The sequence below is a fragment of the Acanthopagrus latus genome, chromosome 16 (assembly GCF_904848185.1).
Source record: "Acanthopagrus latus isolate v.2019 chromosome 16, fAcaLat1.1, whole genome shotgun sequence".
NCBI lineage: Eukaryota > Metazoa > Chordata > Actinopteri > Spariformes > Sparidae > Acanthopagrus > Acanthopagrus latus.
Window position 1 is genome coordinate 5308532 of NC_051054.1, and position 17482 is coordinate 5326013.

General features: G+C 41.0%; 3 protein-coding genes and 1 long non-coding RNA gene across 8 annotated transcripts; 2 read left to right on the forward strand and 2 right to left on the reverse strand.

Annotated features, from left to right (window-relative positions):
* Window positions 1–987: 987 nt before the first annotated feature.
* On the reverse strand, window positions 988–8039 carry LOC119004913 (DNA damage-induced apoptosis suppressor protein-like). The gene is made up of 6 exons (XM_037072243.1): window positions 8027–8039; window positions 7331–7409; window positions 6932–6976; window positions 6640–6774; window positions 6310–6418; window positions 988–2488 (listed from the first exon to the last, which is right to left on the reverse strand). Exons 1-6 carry the CDS (start codon window positions 8037–8039, stop codon window positions 2345–2347), a joined length of 525 nt encoding a protein of 174 aa, XP_036928138.1. The 3' UTR covers window positions 988–2344.
* LOC119034404 lies at window positions 2591–6178 on the forward strand. Of its 4 annotated transcripts, none has more exons than XR_005079556.1 (5): window positions 2596–3743; window positions 3845–3912; window positions 4009–4117; window positions 4338–5003; window positions 5939–6178. It is a non-coding gene; the product is annotated as an uncharacterized LOC119034404 (long non-coding RNA). The 4 variants fall into 4 exon arrangements; XR_005079555.1 differs by having other exon boundaries at window positions 2597–3743; window positions 4009–4486; window positions 4611–5003; XR_005079557.1 differs by having other exon boundaries at window positions 2975–3743; window positions 4611–5003.
* On the forward strand, window positions 7951–12698 carry si:ch211-10a23.2 (uncharacterized protein LOC567812 homolog). The gene is made up of 4 exons (XM_037125364.1): window positions 7951–8081; window positions 8420–8505; window positions 10400–10580; window positions 10675–12698. The coding sequence occupies exons 1-4, from the start codon at window positions 8055–8057 to the stop codon at window positions 10816–10818; spliced, it is 438 nt and encodes a 145-aa protein (XP_036981259.1). The 5' UTR covers window positions 7951–8054; the 3' UTR covers window positions 10819–12698.
* A 577-nt stretch (window positions 12699–13275) lies between these two features.
* On the reverse strand, window positions 13276–17447 carry plek2 (pleckstrin 2). 2 transcript variants are annotated; one of them, XM_037072745.1, is made up of 10 exons: window positions 17012–17447; window positions 16817–16915; window positions 16445–16609; window positions 15885–16069; window positions 15661–15752; window positions 15053–15240; window positions 14819–14920; window positions 14620–14703; window positions 14286–14364; window positions 13276–13590 (listed from the first exon to the last, which is right to left on the reverse strand). In XM_037072745.1, exons 2-10 carry the CDS (start codon window positions 16868–16870, stop codon window positions 13463–13465), a joined length of 1077 nt encoding a protein of 358 aa, XP_036928640.1. In that variant the 5' UTR covers window positions 16871–16915; window positions 17012–17447; the 3' UTR covers window positions 13276–13462. The 2 variants fall into 2 exon arrangements, with proteins under 2 accessions (XP_036928640.1, XP_036928639.1); XM_037072744.1 differs by having other exon boundaries at window positions 16817–17095.
* Between the last annotated feature and the right edge of the window lie 35 nt (window positions 17448–17482).

Consider the following 17482-nt stretch of genomic DNA (forward strand, 5'->3'; position numbering starts at 1 on the left):
CGCTGCAAGTACCCTTATCTCTAATGTAATCCTGGAAAACTTAAACATGTACAACGTAAACCCTATGCACCCCTTCTGCAACCTCGAGCCTGGAGTACTTCGTCCCTTTTAGACAGGACTAACTGCATAACCAGGACAATTTTCGCAAAAATGCTAACGTCTCTCTGATATCTTGCCGATTAGGAATGCTCCCCCAGCTGTCCATGCAGGGGGGGATATCAGAGTGACATCGTTCCCTTGATTTTTGTATGGGGTTTTCTCCGGGGGCTCCGGTTCACCCACTGGCATCCGCCTTTCAAAAAAAAAAAAATTACGAAAATCTGGGAAACTAGCAGAAAAACTGGTGAGGGAACTACGACGACAACGACAATGCAGACTAAGGACAAAGACTTTTTGGAAGCAGTGCAGGAACTGCAGGACTGTGTGAAGTATCTGTACATGCAGAATAAGTAGGTTTCTGAGGAGATGAATGATGACGGCCACAGCGCGTCATCTTAAGGCTCTCCCTGGATTTTTGTGGGGGATTTTCTCCGGGGGCTCCGGTTCACCCACTGGCATTCGCCTTAAAAAAAAAAAAAAAAAAAAAAACGAAAATCTGGGAAACTAGCAGTGAATCTGGTGAGGGAACTACTAGTCGCTGTTTCCATCCTGCTACAGGCTGCATGCAGATGACTTTATCTAATTGAGCCAGAATGAACTCCCGTCCTACTTTTCTGCACTTTCTCGACTTTACCAGACGAGGGTGCTGTTTTATACCAGGAGAACTTAAAGTGGGGGCAGGTTCGCTGCTGAGAGTAGATGAAAAGTTCAGTTTCACATCTTCTTTTTTGGTTCATCTACCAATTAGCTTTCTTAGCAAAGTGGTTAACAGCTTTTGTCCATGAAATGTAAGAAAATAGCAAGACATTATAATCGCTATAAACCAAAGTCCCTTTTCCATCGGACGACCAGTCTTACATGCGATGTGTGTGTGTGTGTGTGTGTGTGTGTGTGTGTGTGTGTGTGTGTGTCATGCTTCGGCTGCGGTGGAAGACAAATTGTTTTCTATCAGTTTCCTTTCATCCGTAAACTATGACAGGCTGGAAGCATGAGCTTTATTTAAGAGGGAATAAAAAATAAAATAATAAAAAAAATTTGTGCCGCAACTCAGAACCACACACTCTTTTTTTTGTTGTAATGTATTTTTAAAGAGTGAACATTTACAACCTACAGAAAAAAAAACACATAGAAGAAACTGTTGGTCACCTTCACATTCATACAGACATGCTGATGGAGATACAAGTCAGTTCATACAGTAATGGACAGTACAGTAAGCATCTCTTGTGGTTCTCTTGTAGAAAAATATATTGCCTTACCTGTATAATCTCTTGCCAGTATGGCTGAATAGCTGGGAAGCTAGCTGTTCTCCACAGTTCCTCCAACAGAGACGTCTGACCGTCTCTCCTGTCTGCACACACTGTAACTTAGGAGTAATGAATTACCTAACCAGATTCTGCCAGCAGAAATCTCTCCAAAGACCAGAACTAGTGGAAGTTGACAGGACAGAGCACATATTCAACCAGTGATCTGTGATGACAGTTCCATTTCCATTTTAATCTAACCTTAACTGTTGACTGTTTCTTATTAAATTGAATACGGGAGTAGTTACAGTTTTGAAACAAGTTTCTTACTGTCCTTTTTTTTGTACGTGTCAATAAATATGTCAATTAAGTTGTTCTCACATTCCTCTGTTGGTTTCATCTCGTCATTAAAATAAGACCTGATTTGATTTTATTTAGCATGTATTTTTGAGGGGTGTAGCTGTAGCATAACATTTGGGTTTTTTGCACATTTGATTTATATCCAGAATAGGTTCCAAAGTGTTTAATGTAGATATCAACCTATGGATGCTAACCTCTGACACTGTTAGAAGCAGTAACACATCATCCGCATATAGACAAATCTTTTGCTACAAGCCTCTGACCATTACTCCTTTTATTACGGGGTCATCCCTAATTGACAGTGCTAAGGGTTCGATACATAGGGAGAAAAGAGCTGGGCTGAGAGGACAACATGACGGCAGCCTCGCTCCAGCTCAGGGCTGTGAGTGCTGTCTGTTGATTTTAATCCTGGAGCAAGACTTCTCTGACTTTATGATCCTCCAGGCCTGTGCACGATGTAAAGCTCTCTGTCTGTCGGCTGTTCTCACTGTCTTGTGATGTAGGATAAAGTCAAACACAACTCTAAAGTAATGTCACAAAGGTGAACCATTTCCTCAGCAGTGACTGGGAAAAAAGAAAAAAGCTTCTGGCCTGAGACTGAAGCAGCAGCGGTTGTTGCTGGGGGTCCGGAGGTTTTACTGGGATCAGTTGATGCAGCTTTCTGAAGAAGGATCACTGTGCACCCTAGGGAGAATCATCTGACTGGCGATAAAGTGAGGCGAGTCTTTGCTGCTGGAGCCGTTCCCAACAGGTTCTCTTAGACAAGGCCCACTTTCTGTTTCGGGCAGCTGAAGGACACAAACGAGAGCAGGGATGGTTGAGAATAAGCTGCCGATGTCAACAAGAAATGTTGGAAATGTTGTTTCAATACGTATGATTAAAGACTTTTGAAGCAAATACAAATATTGAAATGTGTTTCTTTATATCAGCCATTGGTATTTTTTTTTAAACATTAACAAACAGTTTTGATATAAATACCTTAGATTTTATCCAGGTCAGTAACATGACTATGAATGGCAATGTTAGTCAACCAGACTGAAAATATCTCAACAACATACAAGACAATCATGGGTCCCAAAAGGTGAACTTGTATGATAATAATACATAAATAAATTGGCAGTATTTGTTTAATATTAAAACCAACCACAAAAGATGGATTACAGCTGCCAGTGACTAATCCAGTTCAGACTCTTAGGCCATTGGTAACTGGAAAACAGGCTCCTTAGTTTAACTTTAAATCACAAAAAAAGAAAACTTAAAGAAGACGTTAAATTAACTATTTAATCTAAATTAAGTTGATTCAAATATTCAAGGCAGCATTTAAACAGCCCAAAATGATTTACATTGTACTTTGGTAAAAGTGAAAGTTTTACTTGAGTCTTAAAGTATCTGGTTTTGATCTGACGTACAAATAAAAGTAATATATATTTACATGTATGTATAAAGTGTGTCGACTGATTGTCAAATCTGACATTCAGCATGTTTCTGATCATCAGAATTAATTAATCTTCTTCTTTTTTGGCTCTGGTGTATGATGTCATCTACAAAGTAACTATAGTAAAGTAAAATATAGCGAGTTAAAAGTAAAATACTTCCAAGATGTTGTGGAGTGGAAGAATGAAGTAGTGGAACACAGAGATACTCAAGTAAAACACCTCTAACGTGTGCAGGACTTGAGTAAATGTGTTTCACCACGTATCACACTCTTAACATCTCATCTCATCTCATCTCTACTTTTTATTCACAACTTATCAGGCTGTTAGTTTACGACACTGAAATGTCAACAGCTGGTGAAAATGAGATGACTCAACTTTGTCCTGTGGGTTTGTGTGTTTGAACATCTGGCTGGCTCCTCTGCTGGAGCAGGAAAATAGGAGTACCACTGAATTTGTGGCGCAACATTTCCAGTAAGAGCTGGAAAGGACAGAGAGAGAGAGAGAGGAGAGGCCACTGCACGCTTCACCAGACGAACGTGGCGCAGCTGGATTGTTGTTTTAAAAAGAAGCACACGGATCTAACTCATCCCAGCATGAAGTTAACAAGGTAATGTCAATTATTCTCTAGTTTCCCACCCAAAAATAATCCCACCCGTCGCTTTTAAGTAAAGAAAAACAGCTTGTTTTCCTGTTGTGTTTCCCCTCCAGGCTCGTTGGCGCGCTGCCCGTCGCCCTGCTTGTTGTAGGAAATATTGCGACTTCTGTCGCTCTCTCTGGTGCGTACACGTACGAGGACACAGACAGCTTTAAAACGATGGTTTGTATGTGTAATTAAGTCTAATCTCATGGTGTTGTGTGTTCATTTTGTACAGTTTTACAAAGTCTTGACTGTACCCACGACTTAAACAGGATGTCCTGTGACTTTGACGCACCGATCTGCTCTGGATACAACCTGACACTTCGGTCCCTCAGCTTTGATGAGTAAACTGATTTTACTTATTTCTACCAACTTAAACAATAAACTTCTATTTTTTTGTAGTTCTAGTTGATTCATCAAATGGAAATAAATCATTTTGTTTCACTAGAACATTCAGTAATGCATTTATATTCAGTATATATATGTTAGGATCAGCCTGAGAAGCCAGAAGTATTCAATATAATAATGGTGTATCCATACATTTAATTATCTTGTATTCCACAGCGAAAGTTCTTGCATTTTCCAGCAGTGCGACAGGGGAAAGTGTTGTTGCTCTACCCAAATGAGTCTCATCTATGGGGAGACTCACAATGCAACAGTTTGGAAAGGAGCTGTGAACTTGGTCTCCAAAACCATCAGCGTGGCCGACAGCTGTGAGTTGACTCACGTTTTGTTAACTGGAAATCTGCATCTGCCTGGAACAGACGGATCCAGTCTCAGATTATCAGAGTGGAGCAGGAGAAACTCACTTCTCTTGCCTCTCTTCTTCTTCCACAGTTAAGCCCCAACAAATGTCACAGTGGTGGAATCCAATGTGAACGTTGAAGTCACCTGGAGCACGAACATGGATGACAAGCCCAGTGTCAGAGACGACTTGAGAGCTATTGTGACTTACCGTGAAAAAGGCAACACACCACAGATGACGGTGTCACGACCGAGATCATCTGTCCTGGAGATGTAGACGCAGACATGGACTTTTAATTATGTCATATGTCTTTTATCCATTCCAGGTATCTGAACCTTTCAAACCAATTACAGTTAATGGACTGAGATACTATGTAATAAATGGTGTACACCTGGAGCCGAGTACAACGTATTTGGTCAGTGTGAGGAGTGTGTACTGGAACAACGTAACCAGTGACAGCAGTGAAGAGGTGGAATTCACAACACGTGAGTGTCGTCTTTACAGTCATTTCGTCAGTTTTTATGCAGCATTCTGTATATTTCTTTGCAGGACTTCGCCTGCAAAGGTTCAGAGACCTAAAATAAAAGTGTAAGATGGACCTATTGTATAAGAGATTAAGCACATGAAGAGTGTAGAATATTGGACACATTATTCAAAAGTCCTCAAAATCAAGTTAAGTTATTTTTCACTTCATCTGTACTGTAAACTTTATTCACCAGTTATTCAAAACCTGCTTCAAAATAGAAAAAGCATTTGTTGTTATGATGCTGTTTCTCATATTTAATGCAGTTTGTCATCATTTGGTGTCCAGTCAATGACAGCGTTCACAGACGGCGGTTATAAAAGTGTGCAGCGCTGAATTTTCATTTTTGGGGACTTCTTTGGATTATAAACATTGTTGAGACATGTTGAAAATAAAAGGGAGGAAGAGGGTGACAGATCGGACCGATGGCGCTCAAAAATCTGCACCGTGACTTCTCTCCTCTCACCACAAGCTGGTCTGCTTTACCCTGACGACGCCTGCTGTTGAAGGTTGTTTGATGATGATACGGCTGCAAAGTTATTTTAAGAAATCACATCTTTGCACTTTAAGATCAGCTGCTTTGTTTCCTCTGTAAATACATTATTCTCCTCACACAAAAAGCATGCAGCTTAAAAGGAACTTGAAATTGTGTGAATTAAGTTAAGTGACGGTTGTATTCTTAAGTGAAAGTGAAACACCTTTAACATCAGAGCACATTGTTTTGGTTTGTATCATAATGATGATGATATCTCAAAGAAAAGTTGTTCATAATGTCGAATGTGGATTTTCCTGAGTTGTTTGCGTCAGAGAGAAACATCACTGCTGGGTTTATTCAATGTTGTTTCAATGCATAAGAAACCATTTCTATTGACTTCACGTTTGTCTGTTATCCTGCAGGTTCCTGGTGGGTGGAGTTATAATCAGCACCCCTGGGAGCACCTGATCAGTTTGCTGCTGGAGCCATTTTCCCAAAAGGTTCTTTTAGCCAAGGCCCACTTTCTGTTTCATCAACCACGAAGATGGATTAAAGCTGCCTACAGTCCACTCAGTTACTCAAAAATCATCATGTTAAATGTCATCACAAACCAAAGTATGTTGATGTAAGTTGATTTACGCTCAATAAAAACTTTGTCAAGATTTCTTGATGTCTGTCAACATGTTACACAAGTCTCTGGGGAACACTCACAATTATATTTAGAAACAAATCCAACCAATTACTTGTACTGGTCCAAGCATAACTCACTCACACATCCAACATCCAATCGTACCTTTAAACTGAAGATGAAACGTCGGCCGATGAAACAGTCCTCAACAGACTTCAGCAACAGTGTGGATCTGGTTGTTGCTCCGACTGGTCCATCCAGGTCCTCCACTAACCTACACAAATTACAGAGTGTGTAGGTAACAACCCACACAGAGACGATTTCAACAAAAAACAATGATAATAACTGGAAAGGTGTATGTGCTCCATATGCAGTCTAAATGTTCAGTAGTTGCAACTACATGAAGCTGGAATAATGTGGAGAAATCACGTGCACACACCAGAGTGATAAACTGCAGGTATCTGGAGTAGATGGAAAAACATTCTCCATGCTCACCTCTGTGGGTTGAAGCAGGCTCCGAATACTGTGACTCCAAATATCCACCTGTCCCGGGCCACCGTCAGTGAGAGACGATACCTGTGTTCAACCTGGTCTCTCTGACAGCTGCAGCCACACCTGGAACATCTGCATCTGTGGTGGAAAAGACAGATAAACATGTGTCCATGTAAAAGAGTAAGAGGAGGATTTTGTTTACTTGCTGGCATTCATTTTCAGGGAAGTCAGTCAGTTACTGTTTCCACTTTAATCACACAAACAAGTATTTTCCGTTGTTTGTTTGTGTGGTTACCTCGTCGTATCCTGCTGTTCGACATCAACCCTCGACAAACAGCCTCTGCAGCAGGAATGAAACAGACTTATCTGAGAAAAAAAACACATGAAAACGTTTTTATTTGTGGTGTATTTAACGCGCTTAACTTAAGAACTGGACGATGAGGATATTTCCTTGTCTTTTTCGGCCTAAATTTGTACAAAAAAATGTGCAGTGCCCTAAAAAAAAAAAAGTTAAAAGTCAAAATGCAAAAATAAATAAATAACTTCCATGCCTACATCGCAATGCCTTTGCTGGTTGGGTAATTTACAGACACTACATGGTGCAAAAACATGTTTATTTGTATGTCTGAAATGTAAAAGTCATCAACAACTGATGTTTAGTAGGGAGTCGTGTGAAATGTCACCAGATGTGTACCTGTGACAGAGTAGGACATCAGGAAGAAGGTGGAATGAATTCAATGATGGAAAGTCAAAATTCAAGAAATTCAGTATTTCTCCATGTCATGCATGATAGGAGAAAGTTTTACAATAACTAGACAGTGATAATGAGCCTGCAAGCTGTAGCCACTGAACTATACAGCTGGTCTGTCTGTGCAGGAGGGAGGAGGGCTCCCTGCATCAGCTGTGAGCTCCGTGTTTGAGACTGGACGTGGTCCGGCGGTACCGCGGTCCACATCGACAGTAAATGCAAATAGCGTTGTTCTTGTGGAGAGAACCATCTGGCAGGGCTTGGAAGCTCAAGTTGCCATTCAAAAGACCCGCTTTTCTGTATCCAATCCTACTCTAGTAGCTTTGTTTCTGCTGCCATCGAGTACAACGTGCCCGCTGCATCGCTTCCTGAATGCCCAAACTACGGAGCGTGCCGAGGGTCAAAGCGTAAATCGCGCGTAAAAAAAAAAAAAATCATAATTTACGACATAAAGAGGAATTATTATCTCATTAACGATGACAGCCCTAATGTATTCATGTTGTAATATAACCCCCCGCCCCTCCCTCTTCCATCATCACCGCCAAACTGGGAGCCTGTCTCTATGACAACCTGGTGCAGGCGGGGTCTGCCAGCTGGAGGCAGAGTCAATCAGCTCTCAGTTGGCATCTCACCGCTTTAGACCTCCACACCGCATCACGCCCTGAGTGGAATGGAAGAAAAGGACAAGAAAGACCATGTATGTATCCGCCTTTTATGCACGCATTGCAACATTCCTGCAAATATATATATATCTATATATTATATTCATTGTGTGAATTTTAAATTTCGGCGTGGCTCGCTGGCAGAAAATGAAAGAAGAATAGTTTGTCCCGCTGAGTCACTGATTGTTCAGAAACGTGGATCAATACAGCTATTGTTCCCATCGGTGCTGTAGGTGGCAGCTCACCGCACATTAAGGCAGCAGCCGGGCTGCATGATAATGGACCAGCCTGTGATAATAAACCCATAAGTGTGCTGCTCTGTTTTGGAGGAACAGGCCTCATCCTCATCTAAAACATCTCTATTGTCTCACAGGGGGAGTATATCGGAGCGATAAAGGGTGGGATGCGGCCTTCAATGAAACTGGTTATTATGGGAATTATTAACAAGAAACCAAAAAGGTAAGCACATGGGGGAGAAAAGCGCATTATGCATTATTGATATTTGCACTGTTGCACATATGACGTGGCAGCAAATATAAGTTAGAGATTTAAAAAAAAAAAAAAAAAAAAAAAAAGCCCTGTTGGCTTGTCATTAAAACAAAAATGTCCAAGCAGCTGTTGTCTTTGCCAACCACCCATCTCGTCTCTTTTTCTGGGAAAAATATATTTGTAATGCCAGTGAGTCTCCTAATTATAGGCTGGTGCGCTGGATGTGCGTGGGAGACGTTCAAATCCCATGAAAATCTAAAGAGTCACACTGGAATTACTTTGGCTGATAACATCAGATGGCTATTTATTCAGTCAGTCGTCATTTTGTCCCGTAAAAGACGACAATTAGGCTGCACACACACACAAAAAAGACATGCTGTGCAAAAATAAACTTAGTTTTTATGTCAGGAAACTTATTTTTAGCTGCAGAAACATCAGAAAAGGTTTTAAGGACAAATTCTCTCAAAGGACCCTTTTCCCAGACACTGAATGTAGCAAGACTGAGCTTTAAATTTAAATCATATTCTCTATTTCCTTGTGATTACATGATTCTTATTAATGACTCTGTTTGTGTGAAACAGCTGCAATTAAAAGAGTTAACCGCTAGATAAGGTTAAATATAAATTACTAAAAATGTGCCATAAGATTCCCTGCAAAATGAAACGTGGTTATATGTTTAGCATGTAATCAGGGCCAAATATATAAGTATTCAAGTCATTTACAATTTCAAAGTAGTAATAATACATTATGAAAATACTCTGTAACAAGTAAAAGTCATGTGAATGGACGTTGGATTATTGTGCAAAAACATGTCAACGATGTTGCTAATTCAAATTAGACTACTTTCACCTAATCTTGGATAGTTTAATGTTCTATAAACTTACTGTATCATTTGTTTTGTCTGTAGAATTATTAATCTGCACACTTTCTGTACTTTCTGTTAGATTATTTCATGGAGGTAAAAGTTCAGTGTTTTCCTCTGAGATATAGAAGTAAGAAACTTGTAAGAAACAATGTTAATAATCAAGTAAAATACATATGCTGAGTTATTTTCCACTGCAGACACGTTTTTGGAAATAACTAAGATTGCAAGAATACAATAAAATCCTTTTTATTTAGATTCTAATGCAGAGAAAGATGCTTGGGACAATTTTATAATTATCATAATATATTAAGTTTGATGTCGTTTGGAAAAATCATAGGGGGAAAATTATGTGCATTCATTTATCACATAAATGTAAAAAACAAACAAATATAGTTAAATAAAAACTATGCCTCAAACATAACAGACAGAATATTAAACTGTAAAGTGTACTGCCTCTGTTACATATTTTTGTTGCAAATGTTTGTGAACAACTTTCAAGGAATCATTACAAACAAGGTGCTTATAACAGGCGATAAATCAGTATCAGTACAGTTTTTATTTCCTAATATCTGACTAGAGCTCTTCTAGTTTCTCTCATGAACCTTAAAGTAATGTGATTAAACTCACTGTCATTATCAAAATCATTTGTCAATCAGGCTTTCTGCATTAAATACTTAATTACTACATTACAGTAGTCGTAAAGACCAGCAGAGGTCACTGTTATCTAAAGAATCTACAAGTTTGTAACTGAGACAGAAAAGTTCTGTAGTGTCATTAATGTAAAAGCAGGCTGTCACTGTTGTAGTGATGCCTTCACAATGGTTGTTTTTCCAACCACTGCAATGTTTTCCTGTTAAATTTAGTGGAGAAGAAGTAAAATCACCTTCAAACTGAGTAATTGAGTGAATGTACTTTGTTATATTTCACCACTGCACGTCAGTTATTTCAAATTCAACACCACGTCTGTGTGTTCCTGATCTGTCGTGTGTGTTTGTTCAGCATTGAGCTGATTCTGTCCAGCGCTCCTCTGGAGGAGGACACAGACGGCGACGTGGGACTTCAGTTAAAGGTCAACTTCCCGGATAAAGCCGTCCAACGCAACGCCCGGTCGGCTGGGAAGTGGGGTAAACCTGAAACTACCCTCTCTTTTTTTCCTTTTGCACCTGGAGAATCCTTCAAGGTACGTGTAAAATCTTTCCTGCCTTTATTATTTTGCTCCTGAACTCTGCAAAACTCCTCTTCTCCTCCTCCTCCTCCTCCTCTCTGACTCTTAGATGGAGATAGTTTGTGAGCACCAGCAGTTTCGTATCTTGGTGGACGGACAGCCTCTGTGTGGATTCACCCACCGGGTCTCCCCGCTCGCCTCCCTCACTGCCTTACGAGTCTTCGGAGATCTACAGCTCACCAAGGTGGCCTAACACCAGCTATTAAGGAAAAATAAAAATAAAAATACATAAGGATGTTCTGGGACAGTATTAAATACATACATTTAGAATTGAGCTACTTTTTTCGAGTGAGTAAATTAACAGGGACGTTGTGTCTCCAGATCCAAATGAAGTGACGCCTGCCTCGTAATCACGTGTTAAGACAAAGTGCCTTCACTAGATTACCTGTTTGGAGACTTGAAGATAGTGACTGATTGTGACAGTCGTCAATGTCTTAAATAAACTGAAGAATGTGATTTGAACTGAAGTGAATTAAGTTTTCAGCAAAAGCTATAGTATTTTCCCTCAATGAGCATGTGTACAAAGACGATGTGTCACCGGAGTGATTCATCTGTCTTTGTGCATCTTAAGGTCCAGTGTGGAGGATTTATTGGCACCTAGCGGCAAGGTTGTAAATTGCAACCAACTGAATACCCCTCGTTTAACCCTACCTCCCCTTGCGGCTGCTAGAAAAAGGCAAAGGGCCCTCTCTGAAGCCATAGTTAGGTTTGTCTGTTCTTGGCTACTGCAGAGACAGAGACCCACTCCCTCTGTTGATATAAAGGGCTCATTTTAAAGCAACAAAAACTCTAATGATACTCACGTTGCGTTCCAGTCAAGCCAGACGAGCTCGAACACTTCAGACTTTCAAGAATCAGTGCAACATCATCCAACCCTGTCTGGTGTCACCCAGCAAAGGCAGCACCGATGGGAAGGTGGGAGGATGTGTTTGTAGACCACAGGATTTGAATTAGGCAAGTAAATGGAATATTAAAACATGTTTCCAGGTATAAAAAGGTTGAAAAATAAGATGTATAATGGCGCATGTTACCTCACGCACAGTATCTCTGCCTCTGTCAGTTCAGTTGTGCATACAAATGAAAAAGAAGTTTGTTGTGGTCAGCCATGTTTTTGTTTACTTTGGGTGAACCTGGTAAGTTTAGGGCGACACCAGGACGACAGCCAACTGCTGGCACCTCTCAGTCCTTGTTGGCAGCTTTACGGCTGACTTACCATGTTGATTCAATGTGAGAAATCACCCTGATTGGCTGTTTAGTTGAGCGAATAAGTGCACAAGAAGAGAAATATAATGTGATTTCGCCCCCTTTTGTTTGATTCCTACCTTATTTTTTGCCTCCATGTCTTCCCCAGTTCTATTTGACACTTTTTAGCAGACATATTTTCAATTAGAAGTAAGAGTGGTGGGAAATAAAATGCTGCTTCTTTATAACAATGTGAGGTATAACAAAATATTGTATTTCAGTCCAGAGTTTTCTGGTTTCCTGTTTTAAATGCTGAATACAGACTACAGCCTCCTAGCAGGCTGGACATCGGCTTTAGTCTTTGTGTTGTGTTCAAGTGCAGCTTTTTGGATGAGGAGACGTCAACATGAGTCTGACTTACTGGAACGCAGCATTACTTTCAGGTGTTTGTACACCGATAAAAAACATAATTATAAACATGACATTTCTGCCCTTAAATCCCCCAGAATCCTGCACACCGGACCTTTAAATCTCAGACGTTTGTCTTTGATTTCTCTGGGGTTAACCTTTGAAAGCACTTACGTTTACGAGCGCCTGCATGAAGATGAATGTCTCTGAACCTCGATTGATTGTCATTCTGTGCCCGACTAAGTACTGTAACAGGTGTAAACATGTAAAACAACTTCTACGTTAGTGCATGCCAGTAATACATACAGTATGTTACCTCCCTCTGAGCAGGAAGGATTAGGTTATGTCACACTTTGAGTTATTCTACCTTTGAAAAGCTATCAACACCCACTGGTTTGTGTACGTGTCTTTTATCACTAGCACTTTTTATGTGAATGTTTCATATTGACTTTACTTCACTGCAATAAATCACTTTTGTTGTTATGTCGTATTGTCGTTTCACGCTTTGTGGTTGAGTGGCAGCTGCTTGGACTCACTCCAGAAACCCTCCGTTATCATATATGACTGAGGTGTTGTGTCACTCTTTATTATTTCCCTGGAATGAGCCGCTAAAGCAACACCAGCTCAGCTTGAGTCATCCAGATAAAGGCTCGACTCAGCTTGCTGAGTGGGAGTGTCTGTCTGATTGCTGGAAGCATCCGGCATGAATAAAACTTGACGATGGTGACGAATTCCTCCGCAGACTGTTCAGGCCTCTACTTGTACTTCTTCATGGTGTCGGGTCTTTTGATTACGTAAAGGTATCTTTTATAAAAATACTTCCCTCAGGGCTTTTGCAGGGTTCATCAAGTTTTTTTATACCAATTGTATTGATGCTTAACACTTCATGAATATGTTTTACAAGTAAAGAAGTGCTGTATTGAGTAAATGTCTGGAGTTAATACAAAATAACTGTTGAGAATACAGTCGTAATGAAAATATTTATTTATGAAAAAATATTGTAAAACATATGAAAAACATTTAACTTAAAGTGAATGATTACAGGCTAATTGTTTACAACTGTTGGGCTTTTAAACCCTTTTCTTTAAAAAAAAAAAAAAAGCTGAATAATTAAGCAGAAAGCAGTTGAACAGAAATGATCTGTAACCACTGACACTTTCATCTGATTGCATGGTCCCCGTGTGTTGCTACAGTTTACCGGTGTACATTCACAGAATGTGTAAATCCAGTCGTCCTCTCGAGCTGCTCTACGTCTGCTCTCTGATCGCCTCTATCCAGTCCATCTTGTCCTGGTGGGTCGGAGCCTGGATGAAGTAATGTGTGTCGGACTGGGTGATGATTTTAAACAAGTTGCCCTGAATGTTGCCTTTCACACCTGTGTGGGGGGAGAAAACAGGGTCATGAGGGTCAACACTGCAGACAGAGAGAAGCAGAAATGGTGCAGAAACTGTTGTTTTCTTTGAATCCTTTCTTTTTGTTTTTGGTTCCCTGGAAGGTTTTTAAAGGAAGACTTGTGCACAAAGTACTGTCAACATAAATAAAAACTCATTCATGACTTTGTATATTATAATAACACTGTGTGGTTCTAACACCTGGACACCATTTGGCAACTCGTAGCCTCATGGATATTTACAGCAGCAGGAGTTTGTGCCAATATTGATCCAAATGAAGGAAGACATAGTTTTTTGACACTGTCAGTGTTTTAAAAAGTACTTACTTACATACTTAAGTTAAAGATATTGTGTTAAAATATGACTTCAGTAGAAGTAAAAGTCACCTGTAAGAATAGATGGATTTGAAAGTATATGATATTGAATGTACTGAAGTATCAAAAGTAAGAGTAATAGTAAATTACACACATATCTGTGACATTCTTACAGTATATCTTCGACCTTTCTAACTTCCTTATATATGTAACAAGCAACGTAATCTCCCAGACTTATAACCTCACTCAAAAAAAAGGAAACCAAAACTATTTCTTCTCATTACTGGTCCCGTCTTGTCTACTTATTTGCCTGTTTAGACGTGAAAACGTTTCTGAGGTCAGTGGAGTTGGAGACATTGACTCACCTGAGGGAACTCCGTTATCGTCCAGAGAAGACACCAGACAGCCTCGCAGTGAGAAGCCGCCACTGGGGCTGATGTCATCCTGACAAGTGACGTAAGACAGGAAGTGGATTAGACTGACTCAGGTTTGTGGATACGAATTATGGAGTATTATGAGTAATGTAATAGCGTCATAGTCGGCCTGAGGCATAGAGACAAACAAAACAACTGCCTTGTTTGGGCCGCAGTGCTCAGTTCAAGTAGTTATTTAGGTTCTTTATCCTGACAGACTTTCTTATAGTTTTGCCTGTTAGATTTTGTAGCCCTTTGTAGGCCCCAGTATGACCTGTAGACTCACCTTGGTGGGATCAAAATAGTGAAGGAAAGCTGGTTCTGAACGCAGCACAAACAGTCTCACTTTCCAGTTCTTCCTCCTGTGTCCCTGTGAATACAGGACGGGTGTCCGGTTAGTTTGAGGAGTCCTCATATGATCATTCAATTTGTCAAAGTCAAAAGAAATAACTGTTATTTTCAGCATGTTAAAACAGTGTGCTTACCTGTTTAAGCAGATATCCTCTCTTTATCACCTTCCCACTCATCTCCACCGCAGACAGCGACTTCTCTGACTTCACGCTGCCTCTTTTCTTCAAGCTCTCAGCCTGTAAACAGTCAGTAAACATCAACATGCTGTGGGTTAATTACTGCCCTGCCGGCTCAATCAATAAAAATCTGTGTGTAATGTTGCCAGTAAGGTTCTGGAGGTCAGTACACCAAGACTTCCTGGTACTCACAAAGCTGTACAGTGCAGTGGAGTCGTCCATGAACTGCTCACCGAGGCCGGCGGTGCGGAGAGCTTCCACGCTCCTCAGGCCGACGGTCCGCAGGCAACCCTCCTCCAGCAGGGCCGAGGCCAGCGTCACGGCCTCCACGCGGGTCAGAGTCAGCTGCATGAACACCAGCCAGTCCACCACGGCTGAACCTGCAGGGACATCACATCTGTGCATGACATGTCTGTGCTTCACCCTCTGAATCTCCATTATGCACATTGGTGGTAGTTGCAGGTACGTTTCTATTCCTATTTCTTACCCCAAAGCAACTGAAAAAAAAACACTACCTTCTATTAAAAACATGTTTAAATCAGCTAGAACCAGATTTGTGTTAGGATCCACATCAAATTGTGCTCACTCATAGACTGATCCTGACTTTTGTTCACCAAGATTCATGCATTTATTCCCAGAGAAATTAATGAAAATGTCTGAAAATCTTGCAACATGATAACAAACCTCTACACCCCCCTGTCAGGTCTGTTCTTTGTCCAGACCGAACCTCCATCCAAGCTTGTGTGGGTGCATTTAAAACGATGATGTAGAAGAACAACCCTGTTGTTGTAGAGGCTCACCTGAGAAACAGTTGCTGTAAGTGCTGCCGTGCTCCACGTGAGTGCTCATGTTGATCCCACTGTGGACGTCATACATGGCGTCCAGCACTTTGCTTTAACAGAGACACAGAAGCGGAAGGTGGAGAGTTATAAAGAGATGCTGTGGTCATAAACAAACAAGACAGTGAAAGCACAATAATGTTTAACATGCAGCAACATCTGTGGGCGAACAGCTGTTTGCTCACCTCAGATTGATGTTGTGTAACTGGGATCCAGCAGCGTCCTCCTGGTTTGTCACCTTCCTGTCTTCAGTCGTCCGCAGCTTGTTGACGGCAGCGGTGATGTCAGCGGCCCAGTCATCCCTCTCTTCCCGGGAACAAGCCTCCAAGAAATGATCCGCCCCGTTCTTTGTGTGGAGCTTGAACACCAACTAGGAAAAAAAACACATAAAAGAAAAAAAGGAAGATTGATGTTCAGGTTTGTTAATGACAGAGTGGTCGGTTAGAACAGATCACATACGGATGATGGAGATCAGGTCCTGACAAAACAGAAAAACCTGAGGCAACAGATTTTTATCATGGAGTGAGGTGTGAGAGGAAGGTCTCAGCCGGGGGAGCCGCACCTTCACTGTGGTTTCCACCAACAAAAACATAAACAAAGGAAAATACAGCATCCAATCTGATAGACAGCAGCTGAGACAAGGCACCAAGTTTTCTGCAAATACCCTTCATGCACATATCTTTTTTTGAAAGATCTGAAAAGTTCATCTATGACACGATACAACAAGTTGTCTGGAACAACTCACCGGTCGATTTTCGTACTCCAGGAAAGGACAAGTTATTTCACAGTCCTCCAGGAGGATTTTCCCCCGCTGACACGAGTCCCTTTTGCCTCCTTCGTACTTGTAATACAGCAGCTTGTCTGACATCAACACGAACCAGCGAGCCTTCCAGTTGTGTACAAGGTGACCCTGTTTTTTCAGAGGATTAGAAATGATCAAACATGTGTGATACTCCTGGAAAAGCAACATATTCTCTCTTTCAAAGACACTGTTCTTATATACGTAACGTATACAAGAATGATTTTACATAAGATACTTCAGAAATAGTCAAAACTACACGTCAGACCGACTCAATTAAACCTATATTTGTTGTATTATTTCACATAAATGTCTCACCCTTTTCACCAGGAATCCCTCTCTCAGGATCATGTCCTTCTTGTCTGTATCCATGCTGTCCGGTGTGATAATCACAACTGAGCTGCCGGTTCCTGCCGGCTCAGGTTTTTAAATGTAGAGGGGGGAGAATAAAAGTGAGTCACCCCTTGTTCACACCCACACACCTTCCCAAGAAACACTCACGTCAATCCAAACCTGCACTTTCCGCCGGTTATCACACGAGGGCGCACAGACTCCTTCAGAGGCTCAGCAGTATGTGAGGAATTCAGATCCTGGAGATGAAGCTGTAGGAAACATTCTCCTGACAGATGAGAGGTTTTTTTTTTTTCTTTATCCAGTTTTGATGAGGAACCAGCAGCTGGTGGTCGAACACAGCGCTGCTTTGTTGCCGCTGCAGCCAATAGCAGGGCAAAGTGCACATTGGTTAATGAGGGTAATGTAAGTATTGAGCCTGAAGGAGACTCTCCATGTGGCCCTGCTGGACATTATTCTCTTTTCTTCCTGCTCTTCACAAAAGAAAGAACACAAATAAACAGAAATATCTGATTGTTTCAAACCTCCAATGCCACATGGGATCAGTGGAAACACTAAACTGACACACAGTCTTGTCAGTCAAAACTTTAAAGCGCTCTGTAGGTGATTCCTTAATCAAAACAAAACAAGATA

Coding starts and splice junctions, on each gene's coding strand:
- si:ch211-10a23.2 (XM_037125364.1), top strand. CDS start 8,055: ATGGAAGAAAAGGACAAGAAAGACCAT. Junction 8,506..10,399: donor ATTAACAAGAAACCAAAAAG/GTAAGCACATGG, acceptor GTGTTTGTTCAG/CATTGAGCTGATTCTGTCCA. Junction 10,581..10,674: donor CACCTGGAGAATCCTTCAAG/GTACGTGTAAAA, acceptor TCTGACTCTTAG/ATGGAGATAGTTTGTGAGCA.
- LOC119004913 (XM_037072243.1), bottom strand. Junction 6,775..6,931: donor GAACAGCAGGATACGACGAG/GTAACCACACAA, acceptor TTTCCACCACAG/ATGCAGATGTTCCAGGTGTG. Junction 6,419..6,639: donor GCCTGCTTCAACCCACAGAG/GTGAGCATGGAG, acceptor TAATTTGTGTAG/GTTAGTGGAGGACCTGGATG.
- plek2 (XM_037072745.1), bottom strand. CDS start 16,870: ATGGATACAGACAAGAAGGACATGATCCTGAGAGAGGGATTCCTGGTG. Junction 15,241..15,660: donor TTACAGCAACTGTTTCTCAG/GTGAGCCTCTAC, acceptor ATGTCCCTGCAG/GTTCAGCCGTGGTGGACTGG. Junction 13,591..14,285: donor CGATAACGGAGTTCCCTCAG/GTGAGTCAATGT, acceptor CCCCCCACACAG/GTGTGAAAGGCAACATTCAG.